General features: G+C 32.7%; 1 protein-coding gene across 7 annotated transcripts; it reads left to right on the top strand.

The window, feature by feature from the left end:
- The first annotated feature begins 3,277 nt into the window (after positions 1-3,277).
- Positions 3,278-12,790, top strand: LOC132274008 (transcription initiation factor TFIID subunit 4b-like). 7 transcript variants are annotated; one of them, XM_059775146.1, is made up of 14 exons: positions 3,278-3,573; positions 3,771-3,873; positions 5,259-5,806; positions 5,913-6,008; positions 6,099-7,067; positions 8,201-8,331; positions 8,463-8,553; positions 8,676-8,811; positions 8,925-8,980; positions 9,052-9,108; positions 9,201-9,341; positions 9,430-9,495; positions 9,588-9,852; positions 12,362-12,790. In XM_059775146.1, exons 1-14 carry the CDS (start codon positions 3,535-3,537, stop codon positions 12,532-12,534), a joined length of 2,871 nt encoding a protein of 956 aa, XP_059631129.1. In that variant the 5' UTR covers positions 3,278-3,534; the 3' UTR covers positions 12,535-12,790. The 7 variants fall into 7 exon arrangements, with proteins under 7 accessions (XP_059631129.1, XP_059631128.1, XP_059631130.1 ...); XM_059775145.1 differs by having other exon boundaries at positions 5,256-5,806; XM_059775147.1 differs by having other exon boundaries at positions 5,253-5,806; positions 6,099-7,049.
- The last annotated feature ends 8,880 nt before the right edge of the window (positions 12,791-21,670 follow it).

The following is a 21,670-nucleotide window of genomic DNA, read 5'->3' as shown; positions in this document are numbered from 1 at the left end:
GTTAAGAATGAGGAACTAAGTCATTATTGGACCAAAATTATTTCAGGCTCCAAGGTGGTCAAGTCACGTTGGAATTAATATCCCGTGCTCGCCTTCAATGTCTTTGGAAGATTAGAGCAACATGTCTACTCAAGGAGATAGAGAAACATTTTCTAATTAATGCACATAAAGACTAACAATCATATCAATGTTTATACATGCACATGCCTAAAATGTGTGTAGATTCTGTAGCACAAACCACCTATTTCCTAACTTGACACTTTTAGCCCTTGGGCCTAGAACACCTGAAAAGCCATGGGCTCTTTGATGGCAAACGAGGCCACCGGACTTCAGGCCCAAATGATATAATTTCTGCTCTCCAAAAAGGAGGTTGAGAGTTCGAGCAATACATTATGGGCACAAGTGTGCGTTTGATTTAACCTCGGAAAGAAAATAAAACTAGTTAGGAGGGAGAGAGTTGTCTTTGACTATGTTTGATATGGTGGAAAAGAAAAGAAAAAATAACATTAGTTAGGAGATAAAAGAAAAGAAAATGAAGAAAATGAGAGGGTGTTTGGTTAACTAAAAAAGAAATAAAATGATAGTAATCATATTTGGGAAAAGAAAAGAAAGGAAACTATTTTAATAAATTTATTATCATACCCTTTTCTATAGATTTTGTTTTTTATACAAATAAAGACAATTTCGGTATTAACAAAGTTTCATTAACAAGATTAGTTTTTCATTCCCTTTCTTTTCATTTCTTCCCTTTTTTTTTTTTTTGAAGGATTACAAAATTGACACTTCATGCCTAATCTCTATCCTTTCGAATCCCTAGGATTCCTTTCTTTTCCTTTCAGAATCTATACCGAACATGATATTTTATTTCCCTTCATTACCTTTCTTTTCTTTTCTTTTCATTACCCTCCGACCAAACTGGGCCTTAAACTGTGGAGCAGAGATAAATATCAATTTATAGACCATCAATGTCTGAACGTTAGAGCACTTCCAAACATGGGCTCGACCAATAAGTTCAGTCCAAATAAGATCCACTGTAGTAGTCCAATTCGGGGGACTTTGAATAACTTGTGTAGTAGTAGTATTATATCCAGATGCCATTTTTGCGATAGATGTTGAAATTTACATGGTTTTGTAAGAGATTTCTGGTTAACTATGGAGGAACCTATTGTACTTGAATATTTATGCTAGTAAAATTGTAGTACAAAAAAAAAAAATTGCTTAAGAAAATTGTGTGGGTGTATATATATATAAATGATCATAACATTATTTCATGAAATTGTGCTTTCAAGCTTTTTTTTTTTTGATTTTGACAACTCACAAGCTTATAATGCGATACAAAATAAATATATATTTTGTGAGAGTGCAAACTAAAATCGACCAATCTTAAACATTGCTATTAGCAACGAAATATGTCAAAAGGACTAAAAATTATAGGTTGAAAATTAAAAAGTTAATTCAACCATTTTTGTTCGGTTGAATGGAAGAGAATGAAAAAAATTGACAATTTAATTTAATCTAGGATAAAATGACTAATAAAATTTTAAGTTGTTTTTACCATTAAGCCCCTCCCTTACTTTATTTATGGGATTTAACAAATATTTTTTGAAGGATAATGCAGTAATTTAAACTTTTATAATAGGCTCAATTGTTTTCTCTCCTATATTTCGCCAATATTTGGGCGGCTGAAAATTTGTGAAGAATGAAGAATGACTCATTCTTCCTATTATCTTTTATTTCCTTATATCATCTCTACCCAATGAAAGAAATTTGTTCCTTCCTTCCTATTTTCCTTCCACCCTTTTTCATTCATTCCTACCGAATATAGAGTTAGGTAGGAAGAAAAATATATATTAGAGTCAGTTTGAACTATTGAACATCAAAAAGAAAGAATAGACTACAACCATCTAATAATTTATCTTCCTTGGGATATGTCTCTCGTGCTCCCTCCAAAATAAATCTGAAGGCTAATATTAAGATACGTCATTTGCCACGTCATCCTTTCCCTCTTTTTTATGTCTCCTTATCTCTCCCTAAATCTTATATATAAGACTAAAATTTTCTCTTCCCTTTTCAGTAATTTTCATATAATTAACCTACCCATAACCTACTCTTTTCTCTCAAATTGTGAATTTTCTTTGGATATTGCTCCTGATTTTATCAGCTTCAAAACCAACCATTGAAGTTTTAGGTTTTGCTCATTTAACCTGGGAATAATCATAAATATGTTGAGTTAAAAAAAAAAAAAAAAATCATAACAAATTAATAAACCAAGAAATCAATTAAGGAATTCATTGGGTCTCTCTGAAAATTAATTAAGGTTTTAGGTTTGGCACAATTTATTATTATTATTATTATTATTATTCATTTTTTTGTTTACAGAATTAATCATTTTTTTCTTTTATTTATATATGTGTGTATATGTTACGTTTAGCACAACTTTGAAGAAGCCGGCGGATTTCACCAAGTAAAATTTAGATATGAAAGTTACCTAAAAGGGAAGAGAAAAATTTGGTCTTAATATCTAAGATTGTGGGGGCGGGGCGGGGCGGGGCGGCGGGAGGGGGGGGAGAGGGAGATGTGACAAACGTGTCCTGATGAATGACATGTCTTAATATTAATCTTTAGATTAATTTTGAAAAGAGCAAGAGATGTCCTAATGAAGATCTCTATCCGTAATTTATTCACAAAATAAAATTTATATAAGGATAAAGTGCAAAAAAAAATTCATGTTATATACGAAATGTGCAAATACCTATGCTGTTAAAAAAAACCCCATGCATTTTTTAAATTGAGCAAATACGACAATTCTTCCATTTAAGCTTTGAAAAACCTAAAATGTCATTAAGAGAAAAATTAAATTAAAAAAAAACAAAAATAAAAATTATTAAGTAAATAAATAAGGGCATTTTTTATTTTTTTATTTATAAAAACTCAAAAAAATATTTTATTAATTTATTTTATCTTGTTTATTTAATTTATTATTATTATTTTTAAAATTACTTTTTTTATTTATCACAAAAAAAAGAAATACCTAAAATTCTGTTAGGGCTATTTGGAATTTTTTTTAAAAATCTGATCAAAATTGATGAATTGGGGCAATTTATTCCAAAATTTTAAAATATATAGGGATTTAATAAATAGCACGGTGTTCTTTTTTTTTTTTTGATGCACTTTACTTAAAAAAAAAAAAAAAAAAAAAAAAAAAAAAAACATCTAGACTGATCGTATAACTAAGAAAAAAAATGAAAAAGTACGTAAAAAAAATTAATGGGACGAACACCGAAAATGGGCGAGTGACAAATATTCATTCACTCTTGAGCTTTATAAAAATAATATTTCAATTCTTTTGCCGTATTTCTCACTTTTACACTCCTTTTCGTCGTTAACCTCCCGATTTCTTGTTTCTCTCCCCTCTCTAAAGTTGAGGGATTCACCGGAAACGCAACTGATCGATAAACGGTGCGCGCATACATATACATACATACACACATATATATATATACACACGTCTATCTCATTTTCAGGGAGATTGCGATGGACCCTTCCATTATGAAGCTTCTTGAAGAGGACGAGGTTACGTTTCTCTCTCTAACTCTCACTCTCTCTTATTGCACAATACATGTTTGAATATGATCACATATTTGTTATATATAAAATATAAATATATATATATGTGTGTGTGTGTGTGGCTGAAATTTATTGGATTTGTAAAAAAAGGGGAATTGTTGGGATGATAAAATCTAAGTTGTTATCATCTGATACGTTTACAGGACGAAACTATGCATTCTGGGGCGGATGTGAAGGCGTTCACTGCTGCTTTAAACAGGGACATTGAGGGCCACACCTCCACTTCTCAACCCTCAGACGGTGGTGGTGAGTATGCATCTCTACAAGCTTTGGCTTTGTTTCCAATTCTTGAGTTATGCTTTCCTTTAACCCACCACCAAAAATTGAGTCTATATGTTTATCAATCAATGTGCATTCGTTCAAGAATGAGTATGAATGTATTAAGAAGTTGATGAAATCCATCCCGCACAGGCGGCTCAGCCGGTAAGACCTTTGGAGTATTCCCCTCAGTGTGATTGTGTGCACAAATCATCCGAGAAAAAAGAAAAAATAAAAAAAGAAAAGTTGAGGAAATCTTAGTAAAATTAGCCCTTTAAGGGGATAATTAATCATTGGGGTATCGAATAGATTGTTAATGGAGAAATATATTGGGTTTGTTTTGTCTGCATTCTATTGATTCAATGTCTTCTTTTGAAAATTGAAAAAAAAAGGATGGTCTTTATACATAATACAAAGCTAAGGATGCAAGTTACAGTATTCATTGGTTAATTTAGGAGCTGAGTGAGAATTATAAACTCTGGTTTGAGCATTCACCATTGTTTGTGTTTTACAAATGCCGATGGATACCGAATTCTGCGTGGATACTAGAAGTTTATTGTTAGCAGCTAATTACTTTTACAGACCAAGTTGTTTATGCCAGTTAGCATTCTTTTGATGTCAATTTGCTGTTTGAAAAAGTAGAGGCCGTGACATTTTCCTTCTTCTTATTTTTCTTCTTGTTCTTAGAGCCCAAATGTGTAGCTGAGTATGTAATAAGGGTATACTGCTTGAAAGGTTTATGCACTGAGTTGAGTGAGGTGTGGGATGCTGCTGAAGCACATGTAGGTTGAATCAGGTGAATGAACATGTTACGTGTTGATTTTACAGTTATCATTGGATTCAAATTTACCTGAGGACTGAGCCCATAAAGTTCAATAATGATTATTTTGACCGGGAACTTAGGTAAGGATTATGATTTCATTTTAAAGGCACTGAATGATTGCATGATTTGAGTTCGAAAATTCTGGGAGTGGCTGGGAAGTAAATTGTTTTTAGGCTTGCTGCTCTTGATACACATACATAGTATATATTAATGACTAACAAAGCATTATGAAAACACTTTTCTTTTACTCTGATTCTTCTTTCTGTTATGTTGAGTAGGATATTGCATAAAATGGCAGTTTATTTATTATTCTCCTATGATTATTGTATCTCTAATTTTGTTTGTCCCTCATGCGATAACATTTCAAAGTTCCATTTGAAGATTCAAAACTTAAGCCCTGCCAAGTACCGTGGATGCCTCTGTGCCTCGATATTTGCAATTCTATGTCTTTGACTTTCTTATATGGTTTTTTTTTTTTTTTAAATAAATTTTTCATGTGTCCCGCTCAACTTCTTGATTAGTCATAATTTGTTAATTTTAAAAGCAGCAGTTTCATCTCAAGGAAACAGTCACACTTCCAGTCAGTTGTTTTCACAGTGGCAACCGTCCAGCCTAGATAGTAAGGCCAATTTTCAAAGTGAATATCTGAAGGGTTCAGAGCAACAAGACCAACATTCGTCTGAAATGGAGCTAAAGCAACCTGGATCTGTTTCTGAGAATCAGCAACAACAAATCAATACCACACAGGAACTGAATTGCCTCCCTTTGCAACAGAAACAATCGCAAGATGATTGTCAGCGACAGCAAGCCAAAGCTGAACAAAGTACTGTTCATTTTCCTCAAATAGTGGGCATGCAGACATCGGAACAGAATCCTAGCCATGCCCTAGAGCCAGAACGAACACAGAATCTGGAGAGTGAATCTCAATACCCAAAATTACAGAAGATGGGTAATCAACAGTCAATGACACCAGAGCAGGCAATTAACCCGACAAATCGTAGCAAGCAAGTGCCATTTGCCCAGTTGCTACCAGTGATACAACCCCAACTCGATAAAGACAAAGCCATGCAACTTCAAACTCTTTATTATAAATTGAAGGCAGGTTTCGCACATGGATTTCTTTACCAATTGCAATGCTTTTATTTTATAAAATGACATATTTGTATTATTCTCATCCACTTGGTGAAAATTTTCCTATTTTCAGAAAAGTGAAATCTCAAAAGATGGATTTGTTAGGCTCATGCGGAATCTTGTTGGAGACCAGATGCTTAAAATGGCAGTGTTTAAATTGCAAGCTCAGGTAAATAGAAAATGTTTTGATGTAACTATTATACTCCTAAAACCCTTTAATTTGATTGCAGATTAATGCTAAAACCAAGCTTGGATACAGGCTGCTCGAAACTCACACACTGAACCCAACCAAATTTCATTACAGTCTCAAACTTCAGCGCAACAGCATAATCTGAAAATGCCATCTATAAGTGCCAAACAGCTCCCTGATCCCCAATCATTCGCGCAAGTTCATCGGAAGGGTATCACTTCTCATATTGCTTCTTTGGCAGCGCAATTGAAGATTGATTCAAGTAATGCATCGATGGATAATAATGCTCAAAAACCCCGGGAGGTGGAACGTCAATCAGATTCACATGGAATGCAAGTAAGTCAAATGTCTTCTTCCAGTTTGAGTACACTAAATCAAGAAAGGGAGCGAGCAATCCAAATACAAGGGCTTATCAATCTGCAACAACAGCAGTTGCACTTCCCCCAGTCTTCTTTTCCCATGTTTGGAAATACTGGTGGTAATTATCACCCATTTTCTGGAGCAAATGTTAATGCCTCGACAACATCCCTCAAACAGCAGCCTCATGATTCACAAATTAGGCAAGTTCCAGTTCATCAAAGCATGGGTGCAACTCAGTTAGGAACAGTAACTCAGACCGTGAATGTAATGAGTGTGCCTAAATTTGAGAGAAAAAATTCTTTCAGTGAACCGAAAAGAGTGCATGGCGGAACTCTTTCTCACTTGACAAATAATTCAACATTGCAACAGAATTCAATGCATTGGCAATCATCAAGCGGTAAAGAGCAGAAAAATAGTGCTTCATCATCGATGACTTATGTAAAACAGGAACCAGTTAATCATGCGAACGAGCAACAGCAATCCCAGTTGTCTATGCAGCAGGGGTTGTCTGCTATTTCTTCTGCACAGGTAGAACAGGGAAATGCAATTCTAGGAACTTCGAAGGATGGAAATTTTGAGATGCAGTCCTCTAGGATGGAGTTCTCAACATCTACAAGTATGGTGCCATCAAATTCAGTGTCATCATCCATTACAACCCAGGTGGACACTAATATCTTGGTAATTTTGTCTTAGTCATCTATTCTACTCTGTTCTTTTAATATGTGAGGTTCTGATGCATGAATTGAAAATTCATAATAAAACATCTTCCTTTCCCTTAAGAGCACGCTAGCTCTGCCGTGGAGTTTTTCCATCTTCCATTAGATACCAATGGTCGTCCACTAGGATGTCCTGAGCTCTTGGTATTGGTGGGTTACATAGAGATGCATGTTGCCTATTTGCTTGCTTGCTCAGTGTCAGCAGGTTTAAGATAAATGTCATATTCCATTACAACCCAGGTGGACCCTGATATCTCGGTAATTTTGTCTGAGTCATCTATTCTACCCTGTTCTTTTAATACGTGAGGTTATTATGCATGAATTGAAAATTCATAAAAAAAACATATTCCATTTCCCTAAAGAGCACCCTAATTCTGTTGTGGAGTTTTTCCATTAGATACCAGTGGTTGTCCACTGGGATGTCCTGAGCTCTTGGTATTGGTGGGTGACATATTTTTTTTCTTCCTGAATAGGTGAATGACGTAGAGATGCAATGTAACCTATTTGTTTTCTTGCTGAGTGTCAGCAGGTTAAGATAGACTTCCAAAATGGACATTGTAACATTTGTGGGGAAGATGCATACAAACGATGATTCAGTGGCTCATTAGAACCGCCCAAGGGCATGGAGATATTATCATTAATTGGTGGTCGTTATAAACCTTTCAAAAGCTTTGGGTTGTTTTAGATACTGGACTCCAGCTTAGTGAACGTAAACATGGATTTCTTAGCAAAAAGAGGGATTGCCAGTTCTCATGTGTTTGCCTTCTTGTCTTTCTCTATATAATTGTTTCTTTTCTACTCTCTCTCTCTCTCTCTTCTCTTCCCATCCTGCATTTCATCTTCTCATGGATTTCTTTTCTGTCTTCTTCTTCCTCTTCTTTATTTATTATTTATTATTATTTTTATTTTATTTTTTTCTCAAGGTCTTCTCTTCCCATTTTGCAATTTATCTTCCTATTACTATTAAAGACTTACTTTCTTGTCTACTGAATGTTGTAGTCATTTGTGCTTGATGAGGTACTTGTTTAAGATTTGTTGTAATTTCTTTATTCACTGTTACTGATTAGTTTACTTGTTACTTTTATTTTTCATCAGTTAACCTCTCGGTTCCCTTCTGCAACCTCTCCACTTGGGCCTGGAAGTAATGTGAAAACACATCTCAAAAAGCCTCATGTTGGCCAGAAGAAACCTCTTGAAGCACTTAGTTCTTCACCTCCTTTGTCAAGGTGATGTGACCTATTGAATTCTAAAACATTTAGATTATATTTTATTGGTTAAAGCAACTTGATTTTGTTTCTCATCAACCTTATATTTGTTCTATAAATAATTTGGCACACATTTTTGGGATATCCTACAGCAAGAAGCAAAAATTATCTGGTGGGGTCTCTTTGGATCAAAGCATTGAGCAACTCAATGATGTCACTGCTGTCAGTGGAGTTAATCTCAGGGTATGGTTATTTTTCGTCATATATTCTATCTTGTTAAGATGCATATACTTATTATGTAAATAGTGGACAGACTTTTAGTGAGGAGCTCACAATGGTTTTGCTGTTCTTTTATTAAAAAATAGGAAGAAGAAGAACAACTTCTTTCTGGGCCCAAGGAGGACAGTCGAGTTTCAGAAGCATCTCGAAGGGTTGTGCAAGAAGAGGAGGAAAAGCTGATTTTGCAGAACTTACCCCTTCAGAAAAAATTGACAGAAATCAGTTAAAGCTTTCTTCTGTCATATATTTAAACCCTGTGAATATATGCATTTTGTTGCAGGAGGTAAAAGCAATTTCACTTAGATTGACATCTAGGATTTGTGTTTGTCTGGCAGTAACAAAATATGGTGTAAAGAGTATTAGCAATGATGTGGAACGATGCTTGTCATTGGTGAGATTTTTGTTACTTCATGCTTTTCTATTATTATCTGTTACACTGTTCTTACACAACTAAATGATCAGTGTGTGGAGGAAAGAATGCGTGGACTGATAAGTAGCCTGATCAGACTGTCAAAACAGGTCAGTTGACCCTCTTTCATTCCTTTCTCTGTAGTCTGTTTGCAGAGGATTTTCTTTTTCTGTTCTTAAAAAACAAAGGAATTGTTTTGTAGCGGGTTGATATTGAGAAGCCTAGGCATCGGATTGTTATCACCTCAGATGTTCGGGAACAAATCATGATAATGAACAGGAAAGCCAGGGAAGAATGGGAGAAAAAACAGTCTGACGCTGAAAAGCTCCAAAAACTCAACGAAGCGAGTGAACTTGATGTTAAATATTAAGGTTTCTGTGCCTTTTTGGATATGTATTCATTGAAATTTTTAATTTTTTAAATTAATGCAGCCTGAAGGTGATCCTGAAGTTGATGACGATAAGGAGAAGGATGAAGGCCGTGTAAAATCATTTAAGGTAATAGTGATGATTGATTTCTGGACATTTTTCGTTTACCACTAAACTGGGAAATGAAATTCATATCCTTACAAAATTTCTTACATATGCAGGGTAACAAAGAGGAGGATGACAAAATGAGGACCACAGCAGCAAATGTTGCTGCCCGAGTTGCTGTAGGAGGAGATGACATGCTGTCAAAATGGCAGCTGATGGCTGAGCAGGCGCGGCAGAAACGTGAAGGTGGAACTGATGCGGCATCTGGTTCTCAGCCAGGTAAGGATGTGAGCCACAAACCTTTATCAACCTCAGGAAGAAATGGAAATGATAATCTAGAAGCAGAAAAAAGGGTGCATTCAGCTACTGTGGCCACATCTGGTGAGTATGATCTCCAGTATCATTGGTCTAATTCTAATGTTAGAATGAGATGCTATCTAATTCTAATTTTATATACCACAACTGCTATATCAAGGAACTGCCCGTAGTGTTTATCTGTACATTTTACTTCAGTTTCGCGTGTCAAAATATATTAGGGTATAAATTGGCTGCAATAGTTATAAATCTGAACCTTATGACTTATTATCAATTTATATGATTTATTAACAAATTTTCTATTTAAAAAGAAATAAAGAAGTATACATCATTAAACATACAAAGGGACAAATGATAGTGGTAGTTTCCTGCATGTATCATTGTATCAAATACTTGCTGCATTCGCAAGGGTGAATTGTTACTTGCTACATCATTTGTAGATATATAATAAAATGCACCCAATTGATCTAAAGTTAAAATCAATTGCTCCAAAAGGTTAACTCATATCATTCCTTGTGTATACAGTTATCATCCATTTTTTTTCTCGGTCATAATTGTTTACAATCCATATTCGCACTTTGAGAAATGTGTTCTGCACTCTACTCCTTTTTATAAGTGCAAAATATCACCTTGCTAATCCTTTTGTCTTTATTCAATTTTTTTTTTTTTTTGGGTTAGTGCTATGTGAACTTTAAACTGGCCCTTGTTATGGCTGGTTCAGCTGCCAATTTAAGGGGCGAAATGTATTGACACATTGGAATGGACATGCTTTCTTGTGTACATCCATACATTCACGCAAGAGTTATTCACTTAAACCTCCACCTTTTCTTTTGTTGAAAGATTGTTGCATGGACTTGTTTAAAATCAAATTTCTTTATTTCTTTGTTAAATAGTTTTATTTTGATGTCATAATGTGCTGTTGATTAGATGGTTGAACCAGTACTTGCTGGTTTTTTAATGCTAGAATGTTGAGAAACCTGCGAAAAATGTAGTAATTTATGGGTTGGTGATCAACTGATCGTTTTAACATCCTGAATCATTATTCCACCATTAATATATTAATCCATATAAACGGGAAATGGTTGTGATAAGCTGACGGACATATCCTTCAACAATCCCTGATAAAGTAGTTTTCTTTCCTTTTCTTTTTGTTGGGAGGAATAGGTCCTCCATTTATTTTGGTACATTGAAGAACACTATATAACCATCTTACACACTACTATTTGAACCTGGGGTGGTGTGAACCCCCATCCTTTTCATGCCTTCTAGGTTTTTTTTTTGGGGGGGCCCCCCACCGGGGGGGGGTGGGGTGGTTTGCGGCCCCTGAATCGTACCGTCTTGTGTTTTTTATTTCCTTTCTGAATGATGTATTTTTGTCTTAGATTCTGTATTGTACAGTGTTTCCCTCCCTTTTGGGAGGAGAACTACTTATTTTGGTTCTCATTTCTTATCTTTGTAATTATGGGACTTGGAAGTTAATAAAATTCACCAAAATTGAACGAAGTAATACGAAATGTTAGGTTTGTACCTAGTCTGCCCTTCCCGACACCCTCGACTAATGGGGACTATACTAGGTAACGACCCAATTACTTTTTGTATCAGAGGCAATGTAAAAGATCAACATAATTATGAAGTTCGTCATTTTATGGAATCAGATACAAGAAAAATTCGAACTCCATCATAATTGGAACAAATTATGAAGAAGGTTTTGAGTTTTAAAAGCTGGTGTTAGAATCGTTAAGGGGTTTGAATGTCTCTTGGCCTTTAACACTGTCACCTCTCCCCACCACACAAAAGAATTTTTTTTTTGATTAAAACTTCAATAATATGTGGAATTGAATGCCTCTCTTGGCCTTTAGCACTCTCACCTCACCCCACCACACCTCAAAAGATTATTATTTTTTTAATTAAAACTTAAATAATATGTGGAAGTATATGGAAGAAAAAGGAGGAAGTATTAAGAAAAGAAATGGTTCAAATACAAACGCATTGCCAATGTGTATAAAACAGCCTGGTTTACACATTTTTGTGTGCCATGATATCTTATATAACCTCCGAATTCTATGAACAATATAGATTGGTACAAGTATCATTGCTCTACTGGTTCTTTGTGAGATAAAAGATCTTTTGATTTGTCAGAACACTTGCCCCTTGATTGATGGGTAGCCAGCCCCTACTAGCTACTAATTGGAACGAGGCTTCTGAGTGATGCTTCTAGAAAATTCCAGCCATGATGTCTTTCCGCTATTGCTACTCACGTGTTGATAAATTCTCTAGTTATCTAGAATATGGCTTCCTTTCACTTCTGCTACATGCCACTTTCCTGGACATATGCTGATGTGCATGGTCGATGTAGCAATATAGCATGCAAGTGTTTCAATCTTAAGATTATGTAAAAGTATTTTTAGTTGCTATTGCCTCCTTGGATGACATCGTGGACACTCTTGGCTAAATCTTGTACTTTTCTAATGAATCAAATGGGGCCTTCGGTGTACTTAACTTCCTAGATATGATCCATAGCTGTACGTGCCTTGTTGAGTTCGTTCTGATTTTAGCCCGCTTTTGCTTTCTATAGGTCTGAGTAGAAAATTCGGAAGGAATCAAGTTGCTATGCCTCAACCTAGGATCTCCCGCAGTATCTCTATTAAGGATGTCATTGCTGCCCTTGAGAGAGAGCCCCAGACCTCAAAATCTACACTGATGTATCGCTTGTATGAAAAATTGTGTGCAGATGCTGTAGCTGAATAATTTGTGATGAATCATGGTGCAGTAAGATATTCAACTCAATTGTGTGCAAAGCTTGCAAGATGTTTAGAGTTATTCTCTTCTTGTTAATTTCCTGTAATTTATTTGCAGTTTAGAACTCTAGATGTAGTGCATATAGGTTCAATTTTCTGACTGCTTTTTGCCTCATTATGTATTTATTTAGTTCTTTAGCAGGTCAAATCTGCTTAATTTGGGTATTAAACAGTGAAGTTTTGGGGACTTTTGAGGTGTTGTCAAATTACTTGATTGATTGATCTCAACTGCCGTCTATTTTTCGCTTGATCCATCTGGTCATTAGTCCGTATGGTATGATCTCTCCTTCCCAAAAGGGAGGTTGACAATTCGAGTCTTTCTAAAGGTAATATTGTGGATATGTGCGTGTTTCTTTGAACCTCTCAAAAAAGAAAATTTGCTACATTGCTACATCAGCAGGTCTTTGAACTTTATTTATTTTCAGTTGGATTTGCTTTCTTATTTCCTTTTTTACTGTTATTATTAGGATACTTATGATCATTATGCTTGTCCTAATTTCATATGAATGGGTCGGTCAAGTAAATTCTCTCTCTCCAATATTTCTTATTACATGCCATTTCATCTACTACTAATGTTTTAAAGTCATTTCTAACTTATCAAAAAAAAAAAAAAAAAATGTTTTAAAGTCATTTCTAATAATCTTGTCCCGTGTTAGTTTTGGTCGACCTCTTCGTCTCTTACATTCTATTACAACTAGCTTTCCTTGTTTGACTGGGTATCTCTAGGTGTCCGATGTATGTTCAAACCGATGTATGTTCAAACCATCTAAGTCTTACTCTTTCTAATTTTCTGATCAATGGGTGCTAACATTTTCATTCTCTTACATGAATGTATTGTTCTTGTTTTTTTTTCCCATACTACTAGTAATATCACTATTTATCATTTCATCCTTTTGTAATATTGATTCTATATAGGTAGTTTTGAATAATCTTTTGGTTTTAAAGTATTGTCATTATATTATCACCCGATTCTTTATTAAATTTAGGCTCTATATATTTGATTTTAGTTTGACTAATTTTCAATCCTTTTGGTCTAAAACATTTCTTCACATTTTTAATTTTATTGTTAATTTGATTTATTTTATTTTATTGTTAATTTTATTTATTTAATTTTATTTTTAATAGAGGAATCTAAGAGCACTGTGTCATGGGCAACTATCATGGGTTGAAATCTTGACTTGTGGCTTTTTGGGCTGAACTAGGCTCCGTTTGTTTTAAAAAAAAAAAACCGAAGAAGGAAAAAAACCAAAGAAGTAATAAGAGAAGAAAAAGAACAATACTTAAGTTTTCACTAGTGAGGGTTTACATAATAAGAAAAATTTGACCTTTTTTTTAAAAGGAAATTAAAGAAACTTAGAGTAAATGAGGAAAAAAAGGAAAAAGTTAAAAGAGAATTTTGGAAAGTTAATATTTTTAGGGGGACATGATATACAAATTTTTATATATATGTAAAAATAATTTTAAAATTTATGTATATTATATAGGGCGGGGCTAGGCTAGAAAATTGATGGGTAAGTTATTATTGTTAGAGTTTAATATATATATATATATATATAGTCATAAAATATTTACAATATATATATATATATATATATATATATATATATATATCTAAAAATTAAAAATATTTTACATTCAAACAAACAGAGTCTAAATATAAATATCATGATGAGAATGAGTTTAGATTCTTCGGATGTTATATCTAGAGTTCATAGTGTTTGGCTAGGGACAGAATTATGACAAATATAACTGCAACTGCCATTAATTTAAATTTTAAACCATAAATCAAACTCAAAATTCCCAATTTCACGATTGAAGAACAAAGGGAACTCATGTTTTTACATGTAGAAATCATACTTTGTTAGTTATCATATTCGTGAGTTAATGAAGTTGTATTGTAACAACAAGGCTGCTATTAGCATTGCCCACAATCCGGCTCAACTTTTCTTTTTTTGAGATGTAAAGTATCAACTACATAACCTTGATTTCTCGTTGATAAATAACAATAATAATAATAATAATAATAATAATAATAATGTATTTCCTGCATAACATGTGCTAAAAGATAAGCATATTGCCCTTTCTTGCAACTTCACAACCAAAGTTCAATTGCGTAAGCTCCAACACCCATGAACATTACATAAGCCATTACACATAATATATATTATATTACTAACATACGCACACATTAATCCAATCATCTATTTAAAATATTATTAGAGAATTTCTAAAATCAAAATATTAATGATGATAAAAGACTACAAAGTATAAAGATCGGATTTATCAGACCAAATATCAAAAGAACATAGACAAAGCAAATAGTACTGCTTCTCTAGCCTCGCCAAAATATTGTAAGCCATGTTTGCTATAGACATATAAGCTTCAAATGCAATCTTTTAATTTTTTTATTTCTATTTTTTTAGTTTCAGACTGTGAATAATTGTAATTATTTATTACGTTTGGAAATTTAGAAATAAAAATTTTAAAAATGGACATCATGCAGCTTCCTTGCAAATTTTCTTGAGCACCAATAGCGACGGGCAAGGGCGGAGTACGTAAATTATTTAGGGCCGGAGAAGTGTTGTGTAGTGTAGTATAGTGTAGTGCTCTAGCCTAGAACGTCTTCTACCTATTTGTTTATATGTGTGTGTATATATATATATATATCTCGATTTATTGGATATGATTTACTGTTTTAACCTTAGACAAGATATGGCACACTTCTATTACCCCCTTTGAAGATTTGATTTCTCAATAATCCATTTGATCAAGAAAGGAAGCAATGCTAATTGAGATTAAGACTAGTGGTTATTGAATATTGATGGATAATTTTGACCATTTTTTTTCTCCATTCAATATTTTTAGTGATAAGTGATGTCTTTCTTAATTAAAGTTTTATTTTATTTTAAGTAATGTTTATTATTTAAAATGATATAAATTTATATTATCAAACATACTTAATTAAATAAACACTTAATGATATTTAACTTGCTAGTGCCACCAAACTTTTTCTGCATTATGAAGCATACAAGTTAATCCAATTCCAGCCACAGGCCAATGAGGTCTAAATTAAGTGGTCCATTGATTATAACCTTTTTTTGGTCCTTGAGCAAGTGTGAAAGACTTGCAATGCCCAGGGTAGTTGACCTATTCAACGTCTTTTATTTATAGGTTTTTTAATATTTTGTGATTTATTAAATGTGACAAGATATATTTACATATCGAGCTCCCATGCAAAAGTTTACAATATTTAATGGTACCAATCAATATGTGGTACCCTATTCAATAAACAATATAGAAACATTCAATTTTTTGTGTATTTGAGCAAATTGAGAGTTTTCATGTTTGGTTGCTACACGAGATATTCTAGACTTTTTCCAAATTCAACATGCACACTTTTATTATCTCTAAAGTCAAATTTGTGAATGATAAATTGGAACTTGAAAAAAAGAAAGTAGTACTAGTATATCTAGAATGATAAATTGGAACTTGAAAAAAAGAAAGTAGTACTAGCATATATATATATATATATATATATATATTTTTTTTTTTTGCATTTTGAAAGCACAAACAACTCTTTCATCTCATCACCAATAATAATGATCTTTTCATCCTTCAGCAATCGCGAGAGACTTGCAAGGGCCGAGTAGATGAATCATTGAATGTCTTCGGTTTATTTATTTATATATATTGATTTATTGGATGTGATTTACAATTTTTGCCTTAAACAAGAGATGACACTCTTTTATTACCTTTGATTTCTCAAAAATCTTTATGATTAAAAAAGTAAGAGTGAGTTCAGTCGAGGTGATTATTGAATATTGATGGATAATTTTGACTAAAAACAATCATGCTAAAAGTAAACTGTAGACATTTTTATTTATTTTATATTATGATTTTTCTAACTTGTACATAACCAATGTTATTCATGCCTAATAAATAATAAAATTAATTGTGAGGGCCCTATATAGACACAAATAGATGATAAGTATGTGAGAAGAGGAAGACTTGGCTAAAGTCGGTCAATTTAATTCTAGCCACACGTGAATGGGTCCTGTGCATTTATTCTCAATGACTTTAGCCCAGTTATGTGATTTGTTTATTATGTATGATCTTTTTATTATGTACAATCTTTTGTCTGTTGAGCATGGGCTCAAATAGGTGAAAATTTTAAAGTAGTATCATTTATTTATTTACTTAATGTTTGTTATTTATTGAACATAATTAATACTTTTTACACCGGCTAAGATATACGAGAGACAATTTTTATTTTATTCCTTTGATCGTAACGTTGCAATAGGAGCAACTTTCACTAATATATGGAGAAAGACTTATAGGTTTTATTTGAATTGAATGATTAGAAGGGATTTGAAAAGAAAAAAAAGGTAGTGTTCGGATTAAATGATTTGAAAAGAAAAGAAAGTGGAGATTTGAAGAGTTATCCCTTCAATTCCAATTATACTTTCATCATTTAAAAACTTCGGGTCTCCAAGGGGGGTGAATTGTAATGACCTTGTAGGCGGGTGTGAGACACTGACAAGTTACCACATTGGTGAGTTACGGGTGCACAATCCCATATCGCCTGAAAAAAGGAAAGGTGAAATGTTTATATGTAGGTGTGTCACTTTAATTGGTATGAGGCCTTTTGGGATAAAACCTAAGAGCAAAACCGTACAGGTTCAGACCCAAAGTGGACAATATCGTACCATGTGGTGGAGTGGATCATTACAAATGGTACTTTTCAGAGGTGTCAGACAGCTTTTTTCATATAAAAGACATATTTACCCTTTGACTTCGATTTGACTAAATTAAGTGTAGTTTAACTATTAAATTGACATTTTTACCCTTATTAATTTTTTTTTTTTTTTGGAATTTGACATTTTTTCCTTTATTGTTTCATTAGAATTAATTAAGGAAAGTAACCTCATTAGCTTTAAAATAATAAAAAAGTAGACCTCGTTAGCGTAATTGAAGAGTAAAAATGTTGTTGTGTAATTGGTAATTTCTTTGTAATTGCTGATTTGAAGTGTAAAAATGCAAGTGAATTGTAATAATATTTTTAACATGTAATTACAAATTTATTTTTAAACTTGTGATTGCTAAAGCCCATAAATGTGAAAAAAAAATCACAATAAAGTCATTACATATAAATCTGAAAGCATCCCAATCCAGGAAAAAAAAATCCAATAAACAGATTGAAAATTATGGTTAATTAACCCTAATCCAGGAAAAAAAAATCGGGATCAATTAACCCTTTAAATAACCTAATTAGGGTTAATTAACCCTAATCAACTAGGAAAAAAAAATTAACCCTAATCTAGCAAAAACTCGTGAAAAAGGCCGATGGCTTAATTGACAGTTTTTTTTTTTTTTTTTTTTTTTTTTTTTTTCATGCAAAATATTGTGATATTATTGATAGATTATGCTTTTGCATTTGCCATTATTAACTATACCTAGTTGTTGTGTATAATTCTTTTTATCAATACAAATATTGTCTTACAGTGGTGAGCAAAGGAATAAAAATATCCAAAGATACCCATTCACATATATAATATATATGTGTACCATAACCATTCAATTCCAAAATACTGCTTTGTAATCCTTAAAACCAAAACCTCTTTTGACTTCACACGAATGACCTTGTAACCCCATTCAAGAATCCAAGTAAAGCACCACCCAGATTGGAGCTTATTTTAGAAGTAAGAAACCCCACATGTATTATCCGAATTTATGAGCGCCCATTTCTTTGAGAGAGAAACTTCCATGGCAAGAACAGGGCCAGAGAGAACCAATTAAAGAAGTGCAAGAATGCCACTGAGTTTAGGTTCCTCAATTCACATAATTTCACCTTCTTGGGTTCATGGAAGTAATCCTAAAAAACCCGATTTGAAACTAAAAATTGACAAGATGGTTATGAAAAGGGTGAAATCGTTAATGGGTTTGGCAGAAACTTAGAAAAATATTTGTATAGTGTTAGTCAGGAATTGAATAATTTAGAAAGAAGATTTAATTATAACATCAAACAATGTCCTAGCCTTTATTGACAACATCTTCCTTGCCTCTGTTCACAACATAGGCTTGATCGATGAAGAAACGTCTCTAAAAAGGCCTTCATCGATACGAAGTTGGATGGAAGGTATTTGGGTTTGATCGATGATGTATGCGGATGGACTCTGGAACTATGGATCTAGGGTTTCATGGCAGTGTTGATCTGTAGAGAAAAGAGAAGAGAGGGTGTTGATCTGAAAATCGAGATGCAGCCAATAATGTATTATAGGAGAGAGAAAGAAAGGGTGCGTGTATGGGCGGGTGAGTAAGATAATGAGAGGTATAAGAGTGATTTGAGTACGATGATATTTTGGAATAAATTGAGATTAAAAAATAAGGGCAAAGTTGTCTTTTCTTATGTTATTAACCGAAACCGTAACGGAAAAGGTAAAATGGACCTAAGTGATAATTATTTTCAAAAGATGTTTGAGAGTGATATTTGGCCAAACTTGAGGGAGTGTCAGCGAAATTATCCCGAAGAATAAACTTGTTATGACATTTGAGTCACATCTTATAAAAGGATGCGATAGTAATTTAGTTATTGTCATTTCATTTCTTTTCTCTCCTCTATCTTTTCCAAACACAAAGACTATTATTATTATTATTATTTTCTTTATACTTTATTCGAACATAAATAAATACTATCATTTCTTTTCTTTCATAACTAGTGTTATATATAATTTTTTTTCTTTTTCATGTTTGATTTATTTACTATTGTACAATAATATCTAACTTTAAAGGGTTTACTCCTTTCAAATGTTTAATTTAATATGATTTGAGCATAATTTAATTTTTGAATTATTTTATTTAATTCAAATTGGATAAATTACATGGATTTCTCTTATGATTTGTCATAATTATAGGGACTACCTGTGGTTTGAAAAATTACTCAAGCCTCTCCTAAAAATGAAACTAACCTATACAGACCTCTCTTCCTAATGACAATCCTAGTTAGTAAATTCGCGTATGATACGTAAACTAAACGTGTACGTATGAATTTTGAAAAAATACTTCCGTTTGTCAATTCAAGTTGAAAGATATCGTAAAATACGCGGATTTTTTTTTCCATCATCAATATGTAATGCGTTTATTCGTTTTGGTTGTCCCGTTTAATTCGTATTTATACTTTAGGGTAATCTAATTGTTTTTTTATTTTGTTCTCGTTTCTAATGATGTATTTTTCTCAAACACATATTCTTAACTCAAACTACCGTCTTTTGTTTGATATAGCCTTTTTCCTTCACGCAATCAAAATAATACTATTTGTTATGCAATCTAAAGAAAGGCTGTAACCGCTCAGTTGTTCTACTATCACAAAGTAATAAAACACACACACACACACCTTGTGGAACACTATAATTTTGAATAATTATAGATTTTTATTGATATTTGTAAACATTTATAAATTTTTTGTTTTGTTTTGAGATATTTTAAATTTTGTTAGTATCTTTATTACTATTATCATTATTATTATTTTGGAAGTTTATAAATCACCACATTCACTAGATGTTTTAGTAAAGTATAAAGATATTTTCACAAGTATCACACCATATACTTATGCATTTATTATAAATATATAGGTTACCAAGGAAAGATGAAAAAAAAAAAAAAAAAAGGGATGCATTTTGGGATCATGTTGAACAAAACTCTAACTATCATGGAGTTATTTCAATAATCAAATCACATTTATCTGGGGCAAAATGCAGAGGTATTGAAATTTATTCAAAAGTACCCTTAGAGGTTCAAGCAGTTGCATTTTATTTTTAATTTAGGCAACATAGTTGATTAATTGAATTAGAATTTTTTTTCATTAATTTTGTGATGAATTGATCATGTTATGGACCTATGGATATTGATTAATTATATTTAGATAGTTTATTTCTGTTTTGATTATTGTGATAGTGCTTAATTGTAATATATTTATTTTATTATTTGTTACATATTCTTCATTGTCCTTACAAATATATGATATATAAGAAAATAATAATATGTGTATAGTCGAATTTTTTTGTCCCGAATTGTTAGTGCATATAACGTATTATACACGTACGCATCCGTATTCGTGTTTTTAGGTTTTTGTTTTTTTTGAACGAATTTTTAAAAAAATATCGAATTATACTCACGTTTCCGTATCCGTATTTTTTCCATACCGTATTTTACTAACTATGGTGATAACCATCAAATGTACTAACATTTTTGTCTAATTTACCGAAATACCCTCAAATTGTTATGGTAAATGACTGTAGTACCTCTTCTGTATGTGTGAGAGAGGAGATGGACGAAAGGTAATATTGAATTTTAATTTATTTAGTACATGATATCAGCAAAATTTATCATTGACTCGCATTAACCTTAACAGAAGGGAGGTTCGTATTTGTTAGTTTCATTTTTAGGAAAAGTCCGAATAATTTTTCAAATCATAAGAAAAGTTTGTATAATTTATCAATTCAAATTTAAAAAGTTTAGATGCAAATTGAATTTGATTATATAATAAGTTTAATCCAACTTGTGATGAAACTTTGAAAGGGAGTCTGGTCTCATCCAATGACACAACCAAACCCATTTACACCACCAAAAACATAATATAATTAAAAGGTGACCATGGGCTACTATCCTCTTAAACCATATAAATCACAAAGTGAGATAGAATGAGAATTCAAAGTCACGTTTGGACAAAATAACAATAATATCTGTAATATAATTGCGTAATTCTATGCCTAGTGTGAAATTTCTTCGCTTTCAATTGTAAATTTCATTGTTAAAATGGTGAAATTTCACTTATTTTTACTTGTTTATGAAAAGAAAAATAAAAAATAGTAAAGTGAATGTCCTTCTTCTCCTTGATCACGGCCAGAAGCTCCCTACTGATGGCGGTGGCGGCTTTATTCGCTCTATAAAATATAGTACCCGGGGAATTGAATGTAATTGAGTGCATCCCCAAAGTAACATCATCAAAATTGGTAACAAGCCTAGCAATCCTCTCGGGGTTGTCAATGCGCAAGAAGCGAGAGAACCAAATTTTCGTTGGTGGGGAATAT

This window comes from Cornus florida, unplaced genomic scaffold (assembly GCF_030987335.1).
Source record: "Cornus florida cultivar Cherokee Brave unplaced genomic scaffold, ASM3098733v1 CherokeeBrave_3.0.0_Hap2_Chr09, whole genome shotgun sequence".
NCBI classification, from domain to species: Eukaryota; Viridiplantae; Streptophyta; class Magnoliopsida; order Cornales; family Cornaceae; genus Cornus; species Cornus florida.
This window is presented reverse-complemented; position numbering and strand designations above follow the sequence as displayed.

Excerpts from the sequence above, each read along its gene's own strand:
- LOC132274008 (XM_059775144.1), top strand. The coding sequence starts at position 3,535 with ATGGACCCTTCCATTATGAAGCTTCTTGAAGAGGACGAG. Across the intron at positions 8,554-8,675 it reads TCAGTGGAGTTAATCTCAGG|GAAGAAGAAGAACAACTTCT; the intron begins GTATGGTTATTT and ends ATTAAAAAATAG. Across the intron at positions 9,496-9,587 it reads GCCGTGTAAAATCATTTAAG|GGTAACAAAGAGGAGGATGA; the intron begins GTAATAGTGATG and ends TTACATATGCAG.